Source organism: Myotis lucifugus, unplaced genomic scaffold, assembly GCF_000147115.1.
Source record: "Myotis lucifugus unplaced genomic scaffold, Myoluc2.0 scaffold_117, whole genome shotgun sequence".
NCBI lineage: Eukaryota > Metazoa > Chordata > Mammalia > Chiroptera > Vespertilionidae > Myotis > Myotis lucifugus.
In genome coordinates, this window is record NW_005871165.1 from 2,716,590 (window position 1) to 2,733,401 (window position 16,812).

General features: G+C 38.4%; 1 protein-coding gene across 2 annotated transcripts in view; it reads left to right on the forward strand.

Annotated features, from left to right (window-relative positions):
• The window catches only part of ALG9 (ALG9, alpha-1,2-mannosyltransferase), a 109,591-nt gene that overhangs the window by 43,174 nt on the left and 49,605 nt on the right, over positions 1-16,812 (forward strand). For both annotated transcript variants that reach the window (XM_014459873.2, XM_006093503.3), the window contains exon 13: positions 361-490. In XM_014459873.2, coding sequence (XP_014315359.1) covers positions 361-490 — 130 coding nt within the window. The remainder of the gene's footprint in view (positions 1-360; positions 491-16,812) is intronic.

The window sequence follows — 16,812 nt, forward strand, 5'->3', positions numbered from 1 at the left end:
ACATTTCAATCCTTTCTCTATATACCCGATGAATTTGCTGTGATCTGGATAAGGGGTAACTGGCAATTAACTGGTGTTTCTCTGGTTGTTTGATGGTATGAACATTTGGTTACACAGTTATTGCTGAGAGCTGGTGAAATGGGTTGAGAGACCTCTAGTTTAACATTTCTCAACGAGTTTGGACTGAATTGTGACCTCTGCCTCTATGCTCCCGGGTTGAGGTTTCAGTAGAAATATCTTTTTTCCAAGTGAAATGAAATATTTTTACATGATTTGGAGGGGGGGCTTGTTTATTTCAAGAACATTAGCAATATGGGCCCTCTGTGTTTTTCTTATTATCCTTATTTGTGTTTCTGACAGTTGGCAACTTCAATTCATTCCATCAGAGTTCAGGGGTCAGTTACCAAAACCTTTTGCGGAGGGACCACTGGCCACCCGGCTTGTTCCTACTGACATGAACGACCAGAACCTAGAGGAGCCATCCAGATATGTAAGGGGAACATTCTCTTTTTACTACTTTGAAAGGCTGTTGGCAAACATGTTAGAACGTTGATAAAATGGGAATTCCTTAGAAAGTATTTTCTTTGGGGTGAGGGCTATAACAACTTTGTTGAGAAAAAATGAACAGTATCACTTTTATTTTTCCAATTACCACCTTTATTTTCTATGTAAGACATATAACTCAATATATTTTCTGAGCTGGGCTGGAAATTTTTATGTTGAATTTGACTTATCATTTTAAAACACATTCTGAAACTCTTTTCATTCCTTGGTCCATTAAAATACTTGGTGGGGAACTTTCAAGTTATCAGTAGCCCTTTGACCTAACAAGTAGTATATCCTGGTTTTAGCAAATGGACTGTCAGTGAGGGCTATTTTCACAGCCCATCCATGAAGCAGTGTCTCTCAGGACTGCACTCTTCTACCCACTTGTCTTCACTCACTCTGAGATTCTATGTGGGTTTTATTTCAGTGTCTTTGAAAGATGACACCATTTGGTACCAGTAAAATCCTTGATTGTGGAAAAGGTGAGAGCAATAAAGATAGTACTCCTGGTTCCCAGAGTCAGTAAAATATTATTTTACAGAATTATTAGAAAGCACATTTTTGGGCAACATTGAACAATTTAAACGTCAAATACATTTTGTTTAGGTTTTCTTATGTCGTATACTTGAAATGTGAACCACCAGGTCCCAGTTCCCTTCTGAAGCCACTGGCAGCCACATCTGGCCTTTGTCTCCTGGGCTGGGGCTGGTTAGACTTCCAAGGAGATCCTCAGGGCTTATGAGTGAGATTCTTACTGTGTGAGTGTTAGCTATAAGCTATGAAAGTGAACATCATAAGGCACAAACTTGGTCTGGCCCTCTGAGAAGGTAAGATATGTACACCCCTAAGTGGCTTGTATTAGAGTTTCCTTCTGATTTAAGCCTCTGATTCCTGTAACAACATCAAGTAGCCCTGGGCAGGGTAATCTGTTATTGGTCATTCTCATTTTAGCTGAGAGCAGGCTTTGATGTACAGGGGATCACATCACCATGGGGACACTGGATACTTAAGAGTGGGAGAATACACTATAATGGGGAAGATATAAATTGAGTGATGTTTTAGGAAGCGCTAGCATAAGGTAGTCAAAAAGAGCATGGGCTTTGGAGTCGGGTCTGAGTTCAAATCCCAGTTCCGTTGCTTATCTTGGTGATCTTTGGCAAATTAGTTAACTTCTTTGTTTAACTAATTTCAGTTTCTATCTGGAAAATGGCAATAATGATACCTACTTTGGAAGATTATTGTGAGATCAGATATTATATTTCTCTGATATATTTAGCATAGTGTTTGATACATTGATTTTCCCACAAATGTTCTTAATTAATGGCTTATGAGATGGATTAGATATAAAGGAACCACTTAAGAGGATTTAAAATCTGCCCGAATCTATCTCTCCTTCCTTACTTTTATTGTTCCCTAACCTGGTTTTTATTTCAGTCCATCCAGGCTCATCATTGCCTTTTAAGAGAATATAAAATGTTCACAAAGCTAAACTATATGTTCAACCATAAAAGAAATCTCGGTACACTTGAAATTAAGGAAATCATACACATTATGCTTATCTTTAAAAATATCAATAAAATTAGTTAATCTCTAGTTAGACTGATCAAGAGCAAAGACACAAATTACCAATATAAGAAGTTAAAGTGGAAATATCATTATAGAACCTACAGGCATTTGTGTAATATTAAGAAAATATTATGGAATATGGCGGCTGACAGGATGGCAGAGAAGGTGAGAGTGTGACGGAGTAAAGAAGTGAGAGGGGCATGTGTGGACGTGTGTGGTGTGTGTATGGGTGGGAGAGGGACAGATAGATATCTCAGGAGTCCCAGGGACTGGCAGATCGGGCTCACCTAAACGGGGAGCCCTTGCTACCCCGCGGGCACCCCCAGGCCAGCTCGGCTTTGGCACGGAAATCATTGCCTTTCCTATTCCAATGACTTTGCTTATCTGAATGACCACACTTATCTTCCTTCTGATACTAGCAACACTCTCTTCTTCTCTGAAATCTTTCCCAACTATAAGTCCATAGTGAGCAATCTTCTTAAGTCCCTTAAATATTTACCTGCACAGTTCATTTAGCCATTTAATTTTGTTGTCTTATGTTATTGAAATATTTCTGATATGTATGTAATATCTTTCCCCATCAGATAGTAACTGCTATAAATAGAATCACTGTACCTTATTCTTTTCGTATTCACTACAGCATCTAGGATAGTGCTGTATATCTACTAGTTAGCCTATAGATAATTTCTTGCTTGAAGGATGAATGTTGATCATCGCTGGGCTAGTGATGTTGACTATAGCAATGTGAAGAAAGCTGACTATAAAATCTCCAGTGGCCTTGCATATATTTCTTAGGCTTTAGGCACTTGTCTCTAGTTAGATCTTATTTCCATATTCTTTGCTGCCAGACACGGTTAAATTTGGTTAAGTGGCTCTATAGTAGCTATACTCAAAAGGTGAAGATTTTTTTGGAATACTCAAAGGAGTCACCAAAATGCTGGCTGATAAAAGCAGGGACAAACAACTCAGATATATCTGCTGAGTATACAGTGGCTATCATTGTGTTCATCCACCTTCCTGTTGAGAGTTTCCCTGCAGGGTTCTCTTTGAATTTTCCTGCAGGTGGGGGAAGTGCCCTCCAGATCCAGTCCACTCACCTTTGACCCTTTGGAAAATAGAAGAGAGGTTTGATGGCTTATTGTGAATTCTACATGTACTATGATCAGGAATTCATTTGTTTTTAGTTAACTGTTTAAAAAGACATTTGTTGCCCAGGCTGGTGTGGCTCAGTTGGCTTGGCATCATCCCGTGCACTGAAAGATTGCTGGTTTGGTTCCCTGTCAAGACACATGCCCAGGTTTCGGGCTCCATCCCCAATAGGGGGCATGAAGGAGGCAGCCAGTCGATGTTTCTTACATCGATGTTTCTCTCTCTCCCTCTTCCTTCCTTTCTCTCTCTAAAAAAAAGAAAAATCAATAAAAATATTTTTTAAAAAGATTTTGTTTTCCTCTCATGGTAATGGTAATATACATTTATTTATAAAATAATGAAAGCTGTCAATAAGAAAAGCAATCATCTATAATCTCATTAAATACATATTAAGCCATTAGCGCTTTGATGTTTTTCCTTCTACTTTTTTCTCTTATATACATATATAACATATTTATATTTAAACAAAAATCTCAACTATTTTTAAAAATAGTGCTGTAGCCCAGCTGGCATGGCTTAGTGGTTGAGCATCGACCTGTGAATCAGGAGGTCACTGTTCAATTCCCAGTCGGGGCACATGCCCAGGTTGTGGGCTTAATGCCCAGGTTGCAGGCTCGATCCCCAGTGTGGGGTGTGCAGGAGGCAGCCGATCAACGATTCTCATCATTTATGTTTTTATCTCTCTCTAACCTCTCTCTTCCTCTTTTAAATAGTGCTGTAGTTTTTAAGAAATGGTGCCAGGATCAAGACTGTAATGGCTAAATAACTTTGCCCAACACAGAGGAGGCCATGCTGCACTACATTTATGCTTGTTACTTCGGGTATCATTCCTGGTTTTTAAGTCTGGGTTCATTCAAAAAGGCAAAGTAATTATGTTATCTTTCTTTCCTGAGCATGCTAAATAGCAACATTGTTTTTATCTGCCCTTTGTCTCCCAGTGACGGGAGAGCCAACCCTTTAGTACTAAGTGATTTGGGTCTGTTTCCTGTTTCTAGTCTGACTGGTTAACACGTAAGACTTCCTTTATTTCCCTAACCCCTTTACCTCTGAGTATATCAGGAATTAGGAAGGAGTGTTTATAAAGGTTCTGTGGTTTCTACTGCATTGTTATAACTAGAGGCCCAGTACATGAAAATTGGCTTTCCTTCATCCACGCTGCCCCCTGGTGGTCAGCACATGTCATGGCTAGTGATCAAACCCCTGGTCAGTCAAACTCCTGAGGGGACACTTTGCATATTAGGCTTTTATATATATAGGTTGCAGAAATAATTTTGCTTTTATATTCTTTCATGGCAAGTATTGAGTAGTTATTGAACATTCCATTATTGAGCAGGTAACATTTTTACACTGATACATGCCAAGATTTTCGGCCAGAATCAAGGCCTGAATTTAGAAGATACATTTTGTTGACCTTGCAAAAGACCTCAAGTTTGCTTGTGGAAGTGGTGTTGGAAGGTTTGCAGCTTGTGAACTAGTGAAAGGTTCTTTGAAATATGACATAAAGTTATAATACCAAATATGATGGATGTGGCTCTTAATACACAGTGAACTGAAGAAGCTGGGAGATCTTTGAGTTGTTTTTACATGCACTTTGCATATTCTCGTGTTGAAGGGTTCAACTGTGTGCAGTTTTCTGGATTCACTCTGTTTTTCTTGTGGATAAAATGATAGGTAAGTAAATGCATATATTGAATTGTGCTCAAGTTGTTCCCTAATACATCAGTTGGCATTAGAACAAATTGCATTTTCAAAACGTGGTACAACAAAACTAACTGTATATTCAGGCAAAGCTTTCCATATCTTGTTCTTCCTTATCCTTTAAGTCCTTTTACCATTTAATCAGTGGAAAGAATTATGGACTTGGAAGAGAACTTAAGGTATTATAAAATCTGTAATCTCTTCATTTTATGGGTGAGGAACCTGAGGCTCAGAGAGGTTGTAACATGACAAAGCTTAGTCCTAGGATAAGCTTGCTTTCAGGATTCCCCAATATTCTTTTCATACCTCCTTTGACTTCCAGAGCTACTCACAGTTTATATCATATGTTATGTCACTTGGATATATGTGCTCATGCCATGGTTAATCATTCTTTGATAACTGAATAGACCTTAAGGGGCTGAACGTTACTTTTTTTAAAAAGTTACTTTATAGCCCTAACCGGTTTGGCTCAGTGGATAGAGCGTCAGCCTGCGGACTGAAAGGTCCCAGGTTCGATTCCGGTCAAGGGCATGTACCTTGGTTGCGGGGTACATCCCTAGTAGGAGGTGTGCAGGAGGCAGCTGATGGATGTTTGTCTCTCATCAATGCTTCTAACTCTCTATCCCTCTCCCTTCCTCTGTAAAGACTCAATAAAATACATTTTTTAAAAAGTTACTTTACATTTCTAGAGCTCTGTTTTATATATACACACACACACACACACACACACACACACACACACGCACCAGGTACTATATGTAATAATTATTTTCTTCGTCAATTAATAGAAATGATCAGGATCTTTTTCTCTCTCTTTTAATGCTTTCTCCTATCCTTTTTATAAGTCCTTATTGGAGGAGAAAATAAATTGCTCTATAGTTTTACTAATTGTTCTCAGCCTTGAGTATCAAAGCAGCAGATTCAAATTGCTATAATATGTGCAGTAGAATAAGATTGGAATTCACTAAGAATGTAAGTGAATGCTATTCAAAATGCTTCTTTGAAATAATTCCCTAGTATCTATTATGTTTCCATTTAGAAATCAAATCATGTTCCCATGGTGTTCCACTGAATGACCAAAAAATTTTACCTGTAAGTTTACATTGTTACCGTGATGTAAATTTTTACTTGTGAATTTAAAGATTTCATTGACAAATATATGTTTAGCAAGGCTAAATAGGAGAGAATAAAACTATAAGACAGTCTGTGCTACTTTTTAAAATTTAATTTGACTATATATAAAAAAAGAAATGAAAATCCAAGAAAATAGTTGAAATCTTCTCTATCAAATGCTTCCTCCTAGGCCCAAGTGTTCTATTTCAGAAAAAGGAAATACCATAGGAGAAAACTGATGGCCAGAAAAATGATGTAGTGGCAAGAGCACTGGGTTGGGAGTCAGGAGAACGTGTGATTCTTTAAGGGAATTGAATGATGTTTTCTTATATGACTTTGTGAGCTTCCAAGACCCTTGAAATAGCTTTATATCTCTCTTCAATGTACTGTAACTACACTTGAAACCCAGTTGCAGTGTTTAGCTTTTATCTTATTCCATTACCTGTTTTCTAATCAAATATTTTATGGTGGCAAAGCTTATTTTGAGACATGATTGCTGGGCCATGGGACCTAATGACCAGAGGTGGAAGTCTAAATGCTGCTTCTGTCCCAAAAGAGATGGGCGTCTTTTAGGTGAGCACTGTGCTGTGTCATGCTCCCTGAGTGTGGTATTGATGTTTGAGAGCTGAGAAGATATCACTGCAGAGTCCTTGCCGGGCAGAATCTCCGTAACAGCTGGTGAGGAACACCTGCAAGAATATTCATTATTGCCCCACTCCCCTTAGCCCCTCCTCTCCCAACAAAATGTTCACCTTTTAGTATTGATGTATTGACCTCTGTAGCAGGCCTTTTTTTTGTTTTTTAGAATGTGTTTTTTTTTATTTACATCTGAGGTGATATTGTCATCCTTAACAGACATTTATTAATGAGATGTAAACAATGTTTTGTCGGTGATCAAATTAGTTTGAATTTCCCCACCGCTGCCTTTTTTCTTGTGGTTTGGGGGTGTTCATTTGTTCTTCTCCAGAGCTTCTAGTGGGCTGTTAGAAACTGAAAAAAGTCACATTTCTTTCAAAATGAGTCCTAAATGCCTGTATTTTACAAAATTTTACACCATGGCATATTTTTAGCTTCGACAGCTGGTTGATATGTAGCCTGTGACTAATGAAATGAAACACATTTTTGTTTCATGATCATGTGTTAATGTTACCCTACAATTTTGTTATTTTTGATGTAAGAAAGTAATTAAATCTGAAGATGTAAAAAATGAGCTCTTTGGTTACGCTTTAAGGCAGATTTAATCAAGTCTTTTGAATTGTAGATGAGGTGGTTATGGCATGTGGTCTCTGAGTTTGCACTGTGAGATGTTGATAAAACTGAGAGAAGAAACTTTTCTTTCTGACTCTGACTCTTCGACCTAAGGGGCAGTAGTCACTTCATGTTACCAGGGAGTCAAACTGAGAAATGTCAAACTAAAGATAGTCACAGTAAAACAGTATATTTAGCATTATCAGATTTTGTGAGGAAAAATTTGTATCTGTAGAGAAAAAAGCCTGGAACATATGCTAACAGGTTAATGGTGGTTTCCTTTGGATGGTAAGATTATTGTTGACTTTTAAAATGCATTTTTAAATATTTTATGGTCATATTTTACTTTCATTATTAAAAAAAAATAACCACAATAAGGGCTACAAATAGCAAATCTTTGAAACGATCAAGAAGCCTTGGTGTGCTTTGCAAACTACACTGAGCATGCTGCCATTGACCTCTGGTTTCCTGTCTTTGAGGACAAGAACTTCAACTTTAAATTGGGAGATAGAACCACTGTTATTTCAGTCATATCTAAGCCTACTTTTGCTGCTCTTTCTGCAAACTAGATCTAGATTGTTTCAAATAAATGAATGTGGCTTACCTATCCCAAGCTATGAGGAAAATTTGTTTTTAAACCTAGAAGTAAAAGAGGATGTTGCTGTGGCAAATAGACTATTCAGGAGAGGAGTTTAAGAATTAAATGAAAATTTAAATGAAGTTAAATAATTTGCCTATTGTTGAGGTTTGGACAAAAGGCCTGTCTACTCAGTAAGTGTGCCAGAAACGACCTGTTTGCAGGGGCATTCCCAGCAGTGCTGAGTCGCTGGCTTAAAAAGACAGTGATCTGTAAATTCTGTCAGCACAGTATCATTTACCTCCAATCTTTGGGCCTCTTTTATTCTTAATCATTTTTAAATGTTTCTGTTTCTGTTCCTTTATTGGTTTATCCATCCACCCATTCATTTAAAGTCAGGAACTTTTTATTGGTCCTGGCTATGTGCTGAAAATACAAAGGTGGCAAAAAGCATAGTCTCCAGTCATTTAAGAAAAGTCTCTAGCAAGAAAAAAAATCATGGCAAAAATAAGGGAATTGGGACCCGGCTGGCGTGGCCCAGTGGTTGAGCATCACGACCTCTTAACCAGGAGGTCAAGGTTTGATTCCCGGCCAGGGCACAGGCCTGGGTTGCAGGCTCAATCCCCAATGTGGGGCGTGCAGGAGGTAGCCATCAATGATTCTCTCTCATCATTGATGTTTCTATCTCTCCCTCTCCCTTCCTCTCTGAAATCAATAAAAAAATATATATTAAAAATGAATTGGGAGAAATAGAAACAATGTAGGAAAATGAAAAAAAATTTTAAACTTTTATAATTAATGTTCTCTGATAGGACAAAAAAAAAGTTTGGGACCATAAGACAAAAACATATGCTTTGAAAGGGAACAATTGGAAAATAAGAGCTCCTAGAAATTAATAATAAGATAGTGTAGATTTAAAAAAATTAATAGAATGATTAGAGGATAAAGTTGAGGAAATGTTCCATACCATGATAATACAAAAACAAAGAGGTAGAAAATAAGAAAAGGAGAAAGGATTAGAGGAATCAACATCTAGCTAATAGGTTCAGAATGAGAGAACAAATGAAATGGAGGAGAGAAAATGCCAGGCTGTGTAAAACTTCCCCAGAACGAAGGACACCACTTTTCAGATTGAAGGAGCCCACAAAGTGTGTACGATCCATGAGAAATGATGCATACCAAGATGTACCAAATACCAAGAGCAGTTAGTGTGTACTATTATTTCATCATCGAAAAACCAAAAAGTACCAGGAGAAAATGCTTGAATAGTTGCCGCTAGGAAGTGGGACCAGGGAATAAGGAGGGTGCTGCTATTTTTCGTAATAAACTTCTTATATTGTGTAAGTTTTGAACTATGCAAATATATTCTTATGATAAACCTAAACATAAATTTAGAAAGGGACACGAATCTTGCCCTCAGAGTCCAGTAGGAGCAGCAGTTCTAAAATACTCAGGAGTGTAATGAGTGCCAACTACGCTGTGGGAGCACCGAGGAAATGGGAAGGGCTCTCCGACGCTCAGTTTGGGGACAGCGTCACATAGGTGGTGGCATAGGATCTGGGTGTTGGAGGAGGATTAAGAGTTCTCTGGCAGAGGAAGCGGAAATTCACATTCCTGTCAAAGGGAACCACATGCACAAAGGCTTGAAGTAGGAAAGAACATTGGGTATTTACGGGAAAATAAATGGTTTGAGGTTTCTAGATTTTAGTTAATTGGGCAGAACATTTTTCAATTCTTCCCTATTTCATTTCTTCTAATATATTTATGTATGTGACCATGTTCTTTGCTAAGTTATACCTTAAGGAGAAGGGTGTCTTTAATCGTTGAAACCTCCACAGTACTTAATATAGGGCTTATACAGAGCAGAAGTTTTTAAAATTTTTAACTAAGATAGCCCTTCATTTACTCTTCTCGAACTCAAGAGAGGCCCCCCCCAAACCCTGATAATAGTGGAAATTTAGACTAATTAGGACTAAGCTCTATCATTCTTCAAGGTCTAGATATATTGCAGTTAGAGTACTAGGTTCCAAGCTCCTGGAGCACGGGGCTCATGCCCTTTCCATCCCATCACCCAGCAATGGACAGACAGCAATTGAGTGAACCCTTTCAGTCTTCAGAAACAGATCCCAGACAGAAAGAAATACTTACCTCTCCTGCTTCCTCTTGTTTTAATTTGATCCTTAAATTACCCAACACCCTGATATCTGTAGCTATCTCTGCCTACCGTTACTAGGGGATAGAACTAGATAGGTTTATGTTACCTACCAAGATGCCAACCCACTAAAAATGTTCATATTATTTATTGCCTTAATATCACAGCATTAACTACAAGATGGGTTAGCAATTTATTTTTTTAGAAAACAATATTGTTATCTCTTTTGATTGATCTTTTTCTGTTTTTCTTCAAGTCTCATCAGCATGTTCAGTCTTCTCAATTTCAACTCTCATTTTCAAGGGTTTTCATGAGGATTTCATATGAGTTTTGCTATTTAGTTTATATTATTTGAGTTTGTTTTAAGAAAGACATACCCTTTTATTACAGACACAAGCTATCCAGTTTTAGTTACACGTACCATCCCCCTAAATCTTGAGCTCCTTGATGCCTTTTTTATTTTTATTTTAAAAACTTTTTATTTTGAGACCCTGGCCAGGTAGCTTAAGTTGGTCAGAGTATCATCCTGATATGCCAAGGTTACAGGTTCAATACACGGTCAGGGCACATACAAAAATCAACCAATGAATGCATAAATTAGTGGAACAACAAATTGATATCTCTCTCTCCTTCCCTCTCTCTTTATATTATCATAAGGAAAAAAACAACTTTTTATTTTGAAAAAAAGGTTCACAAGAAGTTACAAAGATAGTACAGAGGTTACATGTACTCTTCATCCAGTTTCTCCCAATGTAACTATAGTTAATTCCAAAACCAGGAAATTGACATTAGTATAATTCAATTATACTTTCCCACGGTTGCAGCCTCGACACCCCCCCACCCCTTGCTCCTTTGGCCACAGCTCTGCAGAGCACAGGCCTGGCCCGCCCCTCTCTGCAGGACCCCCTCCTAGGGCCATTTTATCACACGTATAGACTTATGGAACCGCCACTGCAATGCAGGTACAGAACTTTTCATCACCACAGAGATCTCTTTGTGCTACTCCTTTAGCGTTGCACCCACCTTCAGCACCCCTAATCCTTGGCAACCGCTAATTTGTTTTCCATGTCTATAATTCCATTCCAAGATTTTTTATAAATAGAATTATATAGTGTGTTACTTTTGAGATTGCTTTTTCCTTCAGCATAATGCCCTTGAGATACATACAAGTTGTTTGATCAATAGTTTGTTCCTTTCTATTTCTGAGTTATTTTCCATGTTATACAATTTGGGATAAATACCACAGTAGGTTTAACCATTCACTTATTGAAAGACAATTTGGCTCTTATAAATAAAGCTGTTATAAGTCTTTTGTGTGGATATACCTTTTCTTTTCTCTGAAATAAATATCCAGGAATGTAATTGTTGATAGTAATATGATAGGTATATGTCTAGTTTTTTTTAAGGAACTGCCAAACTGTTTTCCAAATGGCTGTACCATCAAGCAAAGTGTAGCTATCTTAACCCTCTTTACCATCCTTTTTATAATTGTTTTAAATATATCATCTATATATATTGACAACTACATCATAATGTGTTCTAATTTTTGCTTTAAGATTTAAACTTAATTTAGAAAACTCGAGAAAGAAAATCTATTGTTCTTATCCATATCCTTACTTTTTTATTGTTCTTTCTCTCTTCCTAATGTTCCATGATTCCTTCTTGTATTATTTTCTTTCTATTTCAAAAATTCTTATAGCCATTCTTTCAGGGTAGGTCTGCTAGCAACAAATTTTCATCTGAGATTGTCTTAATTTCCCCTTCATTCCTAAAGAATTATTTTCTTCTGGATATGGAATTCTAGGTTGACAGTTCTTTTCTTCCAGCACTTGAAAAATATTGTGCCCCTTCCTCTGGCCTCCATGCTTTTTGATGAGAACTCTGCTGTCATCCTAAATGTTTTTCCCTTATAGGCAAGGTGTCATTTTTCTCTGGCTGCTTTCAGGGTATTTTTTTTTTTGTCTTTAGTTTTCAAAAGTTGAATTATAATATGTCTTGGAATGAATTTATTTGAGTTCAGCCTGCTTGGGGTTCACTCGGCTTCTTGATTCCATAAGTTTAAGTGTCTTGCCAAATTTGGGGAGCTTTCAGCCACTATTTCAGCCCTGCCCTCTCGCTTCCTGGGACTCAATGACATGAATGTTAGATCTTTTGTTTCCTTTTGTTACCGTTCCACCAGCCTCCTTCAACATTTTTCCAGTTCTTTTTCTTTATGTTATTCAGGTTGTGTAATTTTATTATTGTTTTCCAGTTCACTGATTCTTTCCTCTGATACCTGCTTTCTGCTGTTGAGCACATCTGCTGAGTGTTTTTATTTCAGTTCTGACCTTTTCATTTCTAAAATTTCCATTTGGCTCTTCTCATATTTCTTTGCTGAGATTTTCTATTTTTTTGTTTGAAGCATGTTTGTAATTGCTCATTGAAGTGTTTTTATCATGGTTGCTTTAAAATCTTTGTTAGATAATTCTAATATTTCTATCATCTCTTGGCATCTGTTTGTTATCATTTGTCAGGCAAGTTGAGATCCTCCTGGCTCTTGCTATGATAAGTAAGGTTTCATTGAACCTGGACATTCTGGGTATTATGTTATTAGACTCTGGATCTTATTAAGTCTTTCTGCTTTAGCTGACCTCTCATCCTACACTGGTGGGGGAAAGGGAGGGTTTCCTTGTGACTGCCAGATGGGAATGGAAGTCCAGATTCCTCACTGGGCCTCCACTGATACCCAAGGGTGGACAGGGATATTTGTTACAGCTGGGTGGCAGCAGGAGTTCACCACTAGGCCTCTTTTGATATCACCTTGACTGAGATGAGCAGCAGGGTGCCTTGTTACTGCTCTCCATGTAGCCTCCACTGATACCATGGTGGGGTGTGACCTCATTACCACTGGACAGTAGTGAAAGTCCTGACTCCCCACTAGGCCTTCTCTGACACCACCTCAGCATGCAGAGCGAAGGGTGCCTCATTGCTGCCAGGTAGAGTGGAAGTCCAGGCTTCCTGTGTGGTTCCCAGTGATGCCATGGTGGTAGATAGAGGAGGCTTGTTAATTCCCAGCAGGGTTGAAAGTCCTGGTTCCTGCTCTGTCTTTTCTGACACTATCCAGGCCAGTGGGAGGGGCCCTGCATTACAGCCTGGTGAAGGTGGAAGTCTAGGCTTTCCATTGGACATTTATTCACAGAGCTGTGAGTGGGATGACAGTTTTTGGTGTGTGTGTGTGTGGAGGGTGTTTTTAGCTGGTGTATTAGTAAGAATTCTTCAGAGCAACGGGCCAATAGAATGTGTGTGTGTGTGTACACACACATATGAGAGAGAAAGAGATTGATTTATTTTAAGGAATTGATTCACACATCTGAAGGGCAGGTAAGTCTGAAATCTGCAGGGTAGGTTGGCAAGCTGAAGACTCAGGTAACAACTGATGTTGCAGCTCGAGTCCAAAGGCAGTCTGGAGGCAGAATTTTCTCTTCCTCAGGTGATCTCACTCTTCTTCTCTTAAGGTCTTCAACTGATTAAATGAGGCCCATCCACACCATGAAGAGTAATCTGCTTTATACAGTTTACTAATTTAAATGTTAATCTCATCTAAAGATACCTGCATAGGCCTGGTGTGGCTCAGTGGTTGAGTGTCAACCTATGAACCAGGAGGTCATGGTTTGATTCCCAGTCAGGGCACATGCTGGGGTTATGAGTTCGATCCCCAGTGTGGAGTATGCAGGAGGCAGCCAATCAATGATTCTCTCTCATCATTGATGTTTCTATCTCTCTCCTTCTCCCTTCCTCTCTGAAGTCAATAAAAATATATTGAAAATAAACAAATAAACAAACAAACAAACATAAATAAAAAAAAATACCTTCATAGCAACATCTAGTCTGGTGTTTAACCAAATATCTGGGTATTGTGGCCTAACTAAATTGACATATAATATTAATTATCTCTGCTGGAATGATTATTGTCTAAAAATATTGATCCTTGGTTTGTGAAGGTCCTAGCTGGTCTGCCTTCTTTCCTCTACCTTTTAGAGTCATCTTATGTTTGTTTGAGACATAATATTCAGGGTTTTTAGCTGGACTTAGCAGGATGAGTATGGAAAAGTGCCTGCTCTTGCCTTTTATGTCTTGTTTTCTTTTAATATATCAGATTAAATGCTTCATTGATATTTGAGGCCATAGGTTTTTATTTCTAAACCTCTTCTCTGTATTATCATGAAAATTATTTCATTTTTCCTTCTGTATGTGTGCTTGTTTGTTTTTAATATTGTATCTTTTAGCCTAGAGAGTCTCATTTTATGACTTCATCTGGGTGGTCTATTTTCTCCCCTTTCAGATTTTACTTTAATTTTTTTTTATTTAGTTGGAAGTTTCTCTAAGCATGTTCACTCTGGTATTGGGATGCATTTGGATCCTTGCCGGTCCATAAGATATAATCCAGAAAAACCGTCCTAAGATTTGACACTATTGTTTATACTTTACTGTTCACTTTTATTATCTTTCTCATCCAAAGTTCCAACCTATAACTTGAAAAAGAAAAGGAAATACCAGTTCTTTGCTTCAAAGACATTCCGTTTCCTACCTTAGACCTCAAAATAACTTGAGAGACTTTCTTCTGTCATTTGTTTCTGAGGTGAATTGTCAGTGTTTAGTGTTTGGCAGATTTGTGTTTAGCTGGTTCCCTACCAAGTTTAATATATTGGAGGGAGATGGAATACTTTTCTTCTAGCTATTTCAGGTCTGTTTTTACACAGATGCTTCTCCACTCCCCAGTCAGGGTCATTTATATAAACTCTGATTCAAAGCCTGGGAGCCACAGCCTGCCTCACGTAACTTAGCCTCTTCCACTAGCCCATCTGTTTCACTTACACCTGTGAGTCTTTACAAAGGTAGTTTGCTATACCAATAATGCCATTCTTTTCTGCTATCTTTCCTCCAGGTAGTCTATCAAACCACTTTTCAGACTAAAGATCTTGTTTTCTATGGGAGTTCTCTGCAGATTGAGCAAAGGAGAGCTACTGATATTTTTATTTTTTTACTACAACACAATTTTCCCATGCCCAATCTCCCAATAATTATGCACTATCCATTTCCCTTTATTTTCTTTTATTTTTTTAAATATATTTTATTGATTTTTTACAGAGAGGAAGGGAGAGGGATAGAGAGCTAGAAACATCAATGAGAGAGAAACATCGATCAGCTGCCTCCTGCACACTCCCTATGCCCGCAACCAAGGTACATGCCCTTGACCGGAATCGAACCTGGGACGCTTGAGTCCACAGGCTGACGCTCTATCCACTGAGCCAAACTGGTTAGGACCATTTCCCTTTAAAAAGTCCAATTAGCTCAGCCAGTATAGCGTCAACCCAGGAACCAAGAGGCCACTGGTTCGATTCCCGGCCAGGGTATATGCTAGGGTTTCGGACTTGATCTCCAGTAGGGGGCATGCAGGAGGCAGCTGATCGATGATGTTTTTCTTTCATCGCTGTTTCTATCTCTCTATCTCTCTCCCTTCCTCTCTCTCTAAAAAAAATCAACAAAAACATAGTTTTTAAAAAGTCCAATTAATTTTTTTTTAATCTTTATTGTTCAGATTATTACATTAGTTACTCTTTTTTCCCACCATAACTCCCCTCTACCCAGTTCCAACCCCACCCTCTGCCCTCACTCCCCACCCACTGTCCTCATCCATAGGTGCACGATTGTTGTCTAATCTCTTCACTCACCCCCACACCCCTTTCTCCCCCGCCCCTCCCCCAAGAATAGTCAGTCCATTCCCTTTCTATGTCCCTGGTTCTATTACAATCACCAGTTCATCAGATTATTTATTCACTTGATTTTTAGATTCACTTGTTGATAGATATGTATTTGTTGTTCATAAGTTTTATCTTTACCTTTTTCTTCTTCTTCCTCTTCTTACAGGATACCTTTCAGCATTTCATATAATACTGGTTTGGTGGTGATGAACTCCTTTAGCTTTTTCTTATCTGTGAAGCTCTTTATCTGGCCTTCAATTCTGAATGATAGCTTTGCTGGATAAAGTAGTCTTGGTTGTAGGTTCTTGGTATTCATCACTTTGAATATTTCTTGCCATTCCCTTCTGGCCTGCCAAGTTTCTGTTGAGAAATCAGCTGACAGTCGTATGGGTACTCCCTTGTAGGTAACTGATTTTCTTTCTCTTGCTGCTTTTAGGATTCTCTCTTTGTCTTTTGCTCTTGGCATTTTAATTATGATGTGTCTTGGTGTGGTCCTCTTTGGATTCCTTTTGTTTGGGGTTCTCTGCGCTTCCTGGACTTGTAAGTCTATTCCTTTCACCAGGTAGGGGAAGTTTTCTGTCATTATTTCTTCAAATAGGTTTTTAATATCTTGCTCTCTCTCATCTTCTGGCACCCCTATAATTCGGATGTTGGTACGCTTGAAGCTGCCCCAGAGGCTCCTTACACTATCTTTGTATTTTCGGATTCTTTTTTCATTTTGCTTTTCCGGTTGGGTGTTTTTTGCTTCTTCGTATTTCAAATCTTTGACTTGATCCTTGCGACCCTCTGGTCTGCTGTTGGGAGTCTGTATAATATTCTTTATTTCAGTCAGTGTATGCTTGATTTCTAGTTGGTCCTTTATCACAACATCGAGGGTCTCATTAGATTTCTTGAGGATCTCACTACATTTATCGGCGGTCTTACCAGTCTTTTCGAGGATCTCACTACATTTATCAGCGGTCTCACCAGTCTTTTCGAGGGCCTTACTCAATTTATCGGCGGCTTCTAAACAGTTCTTTAAA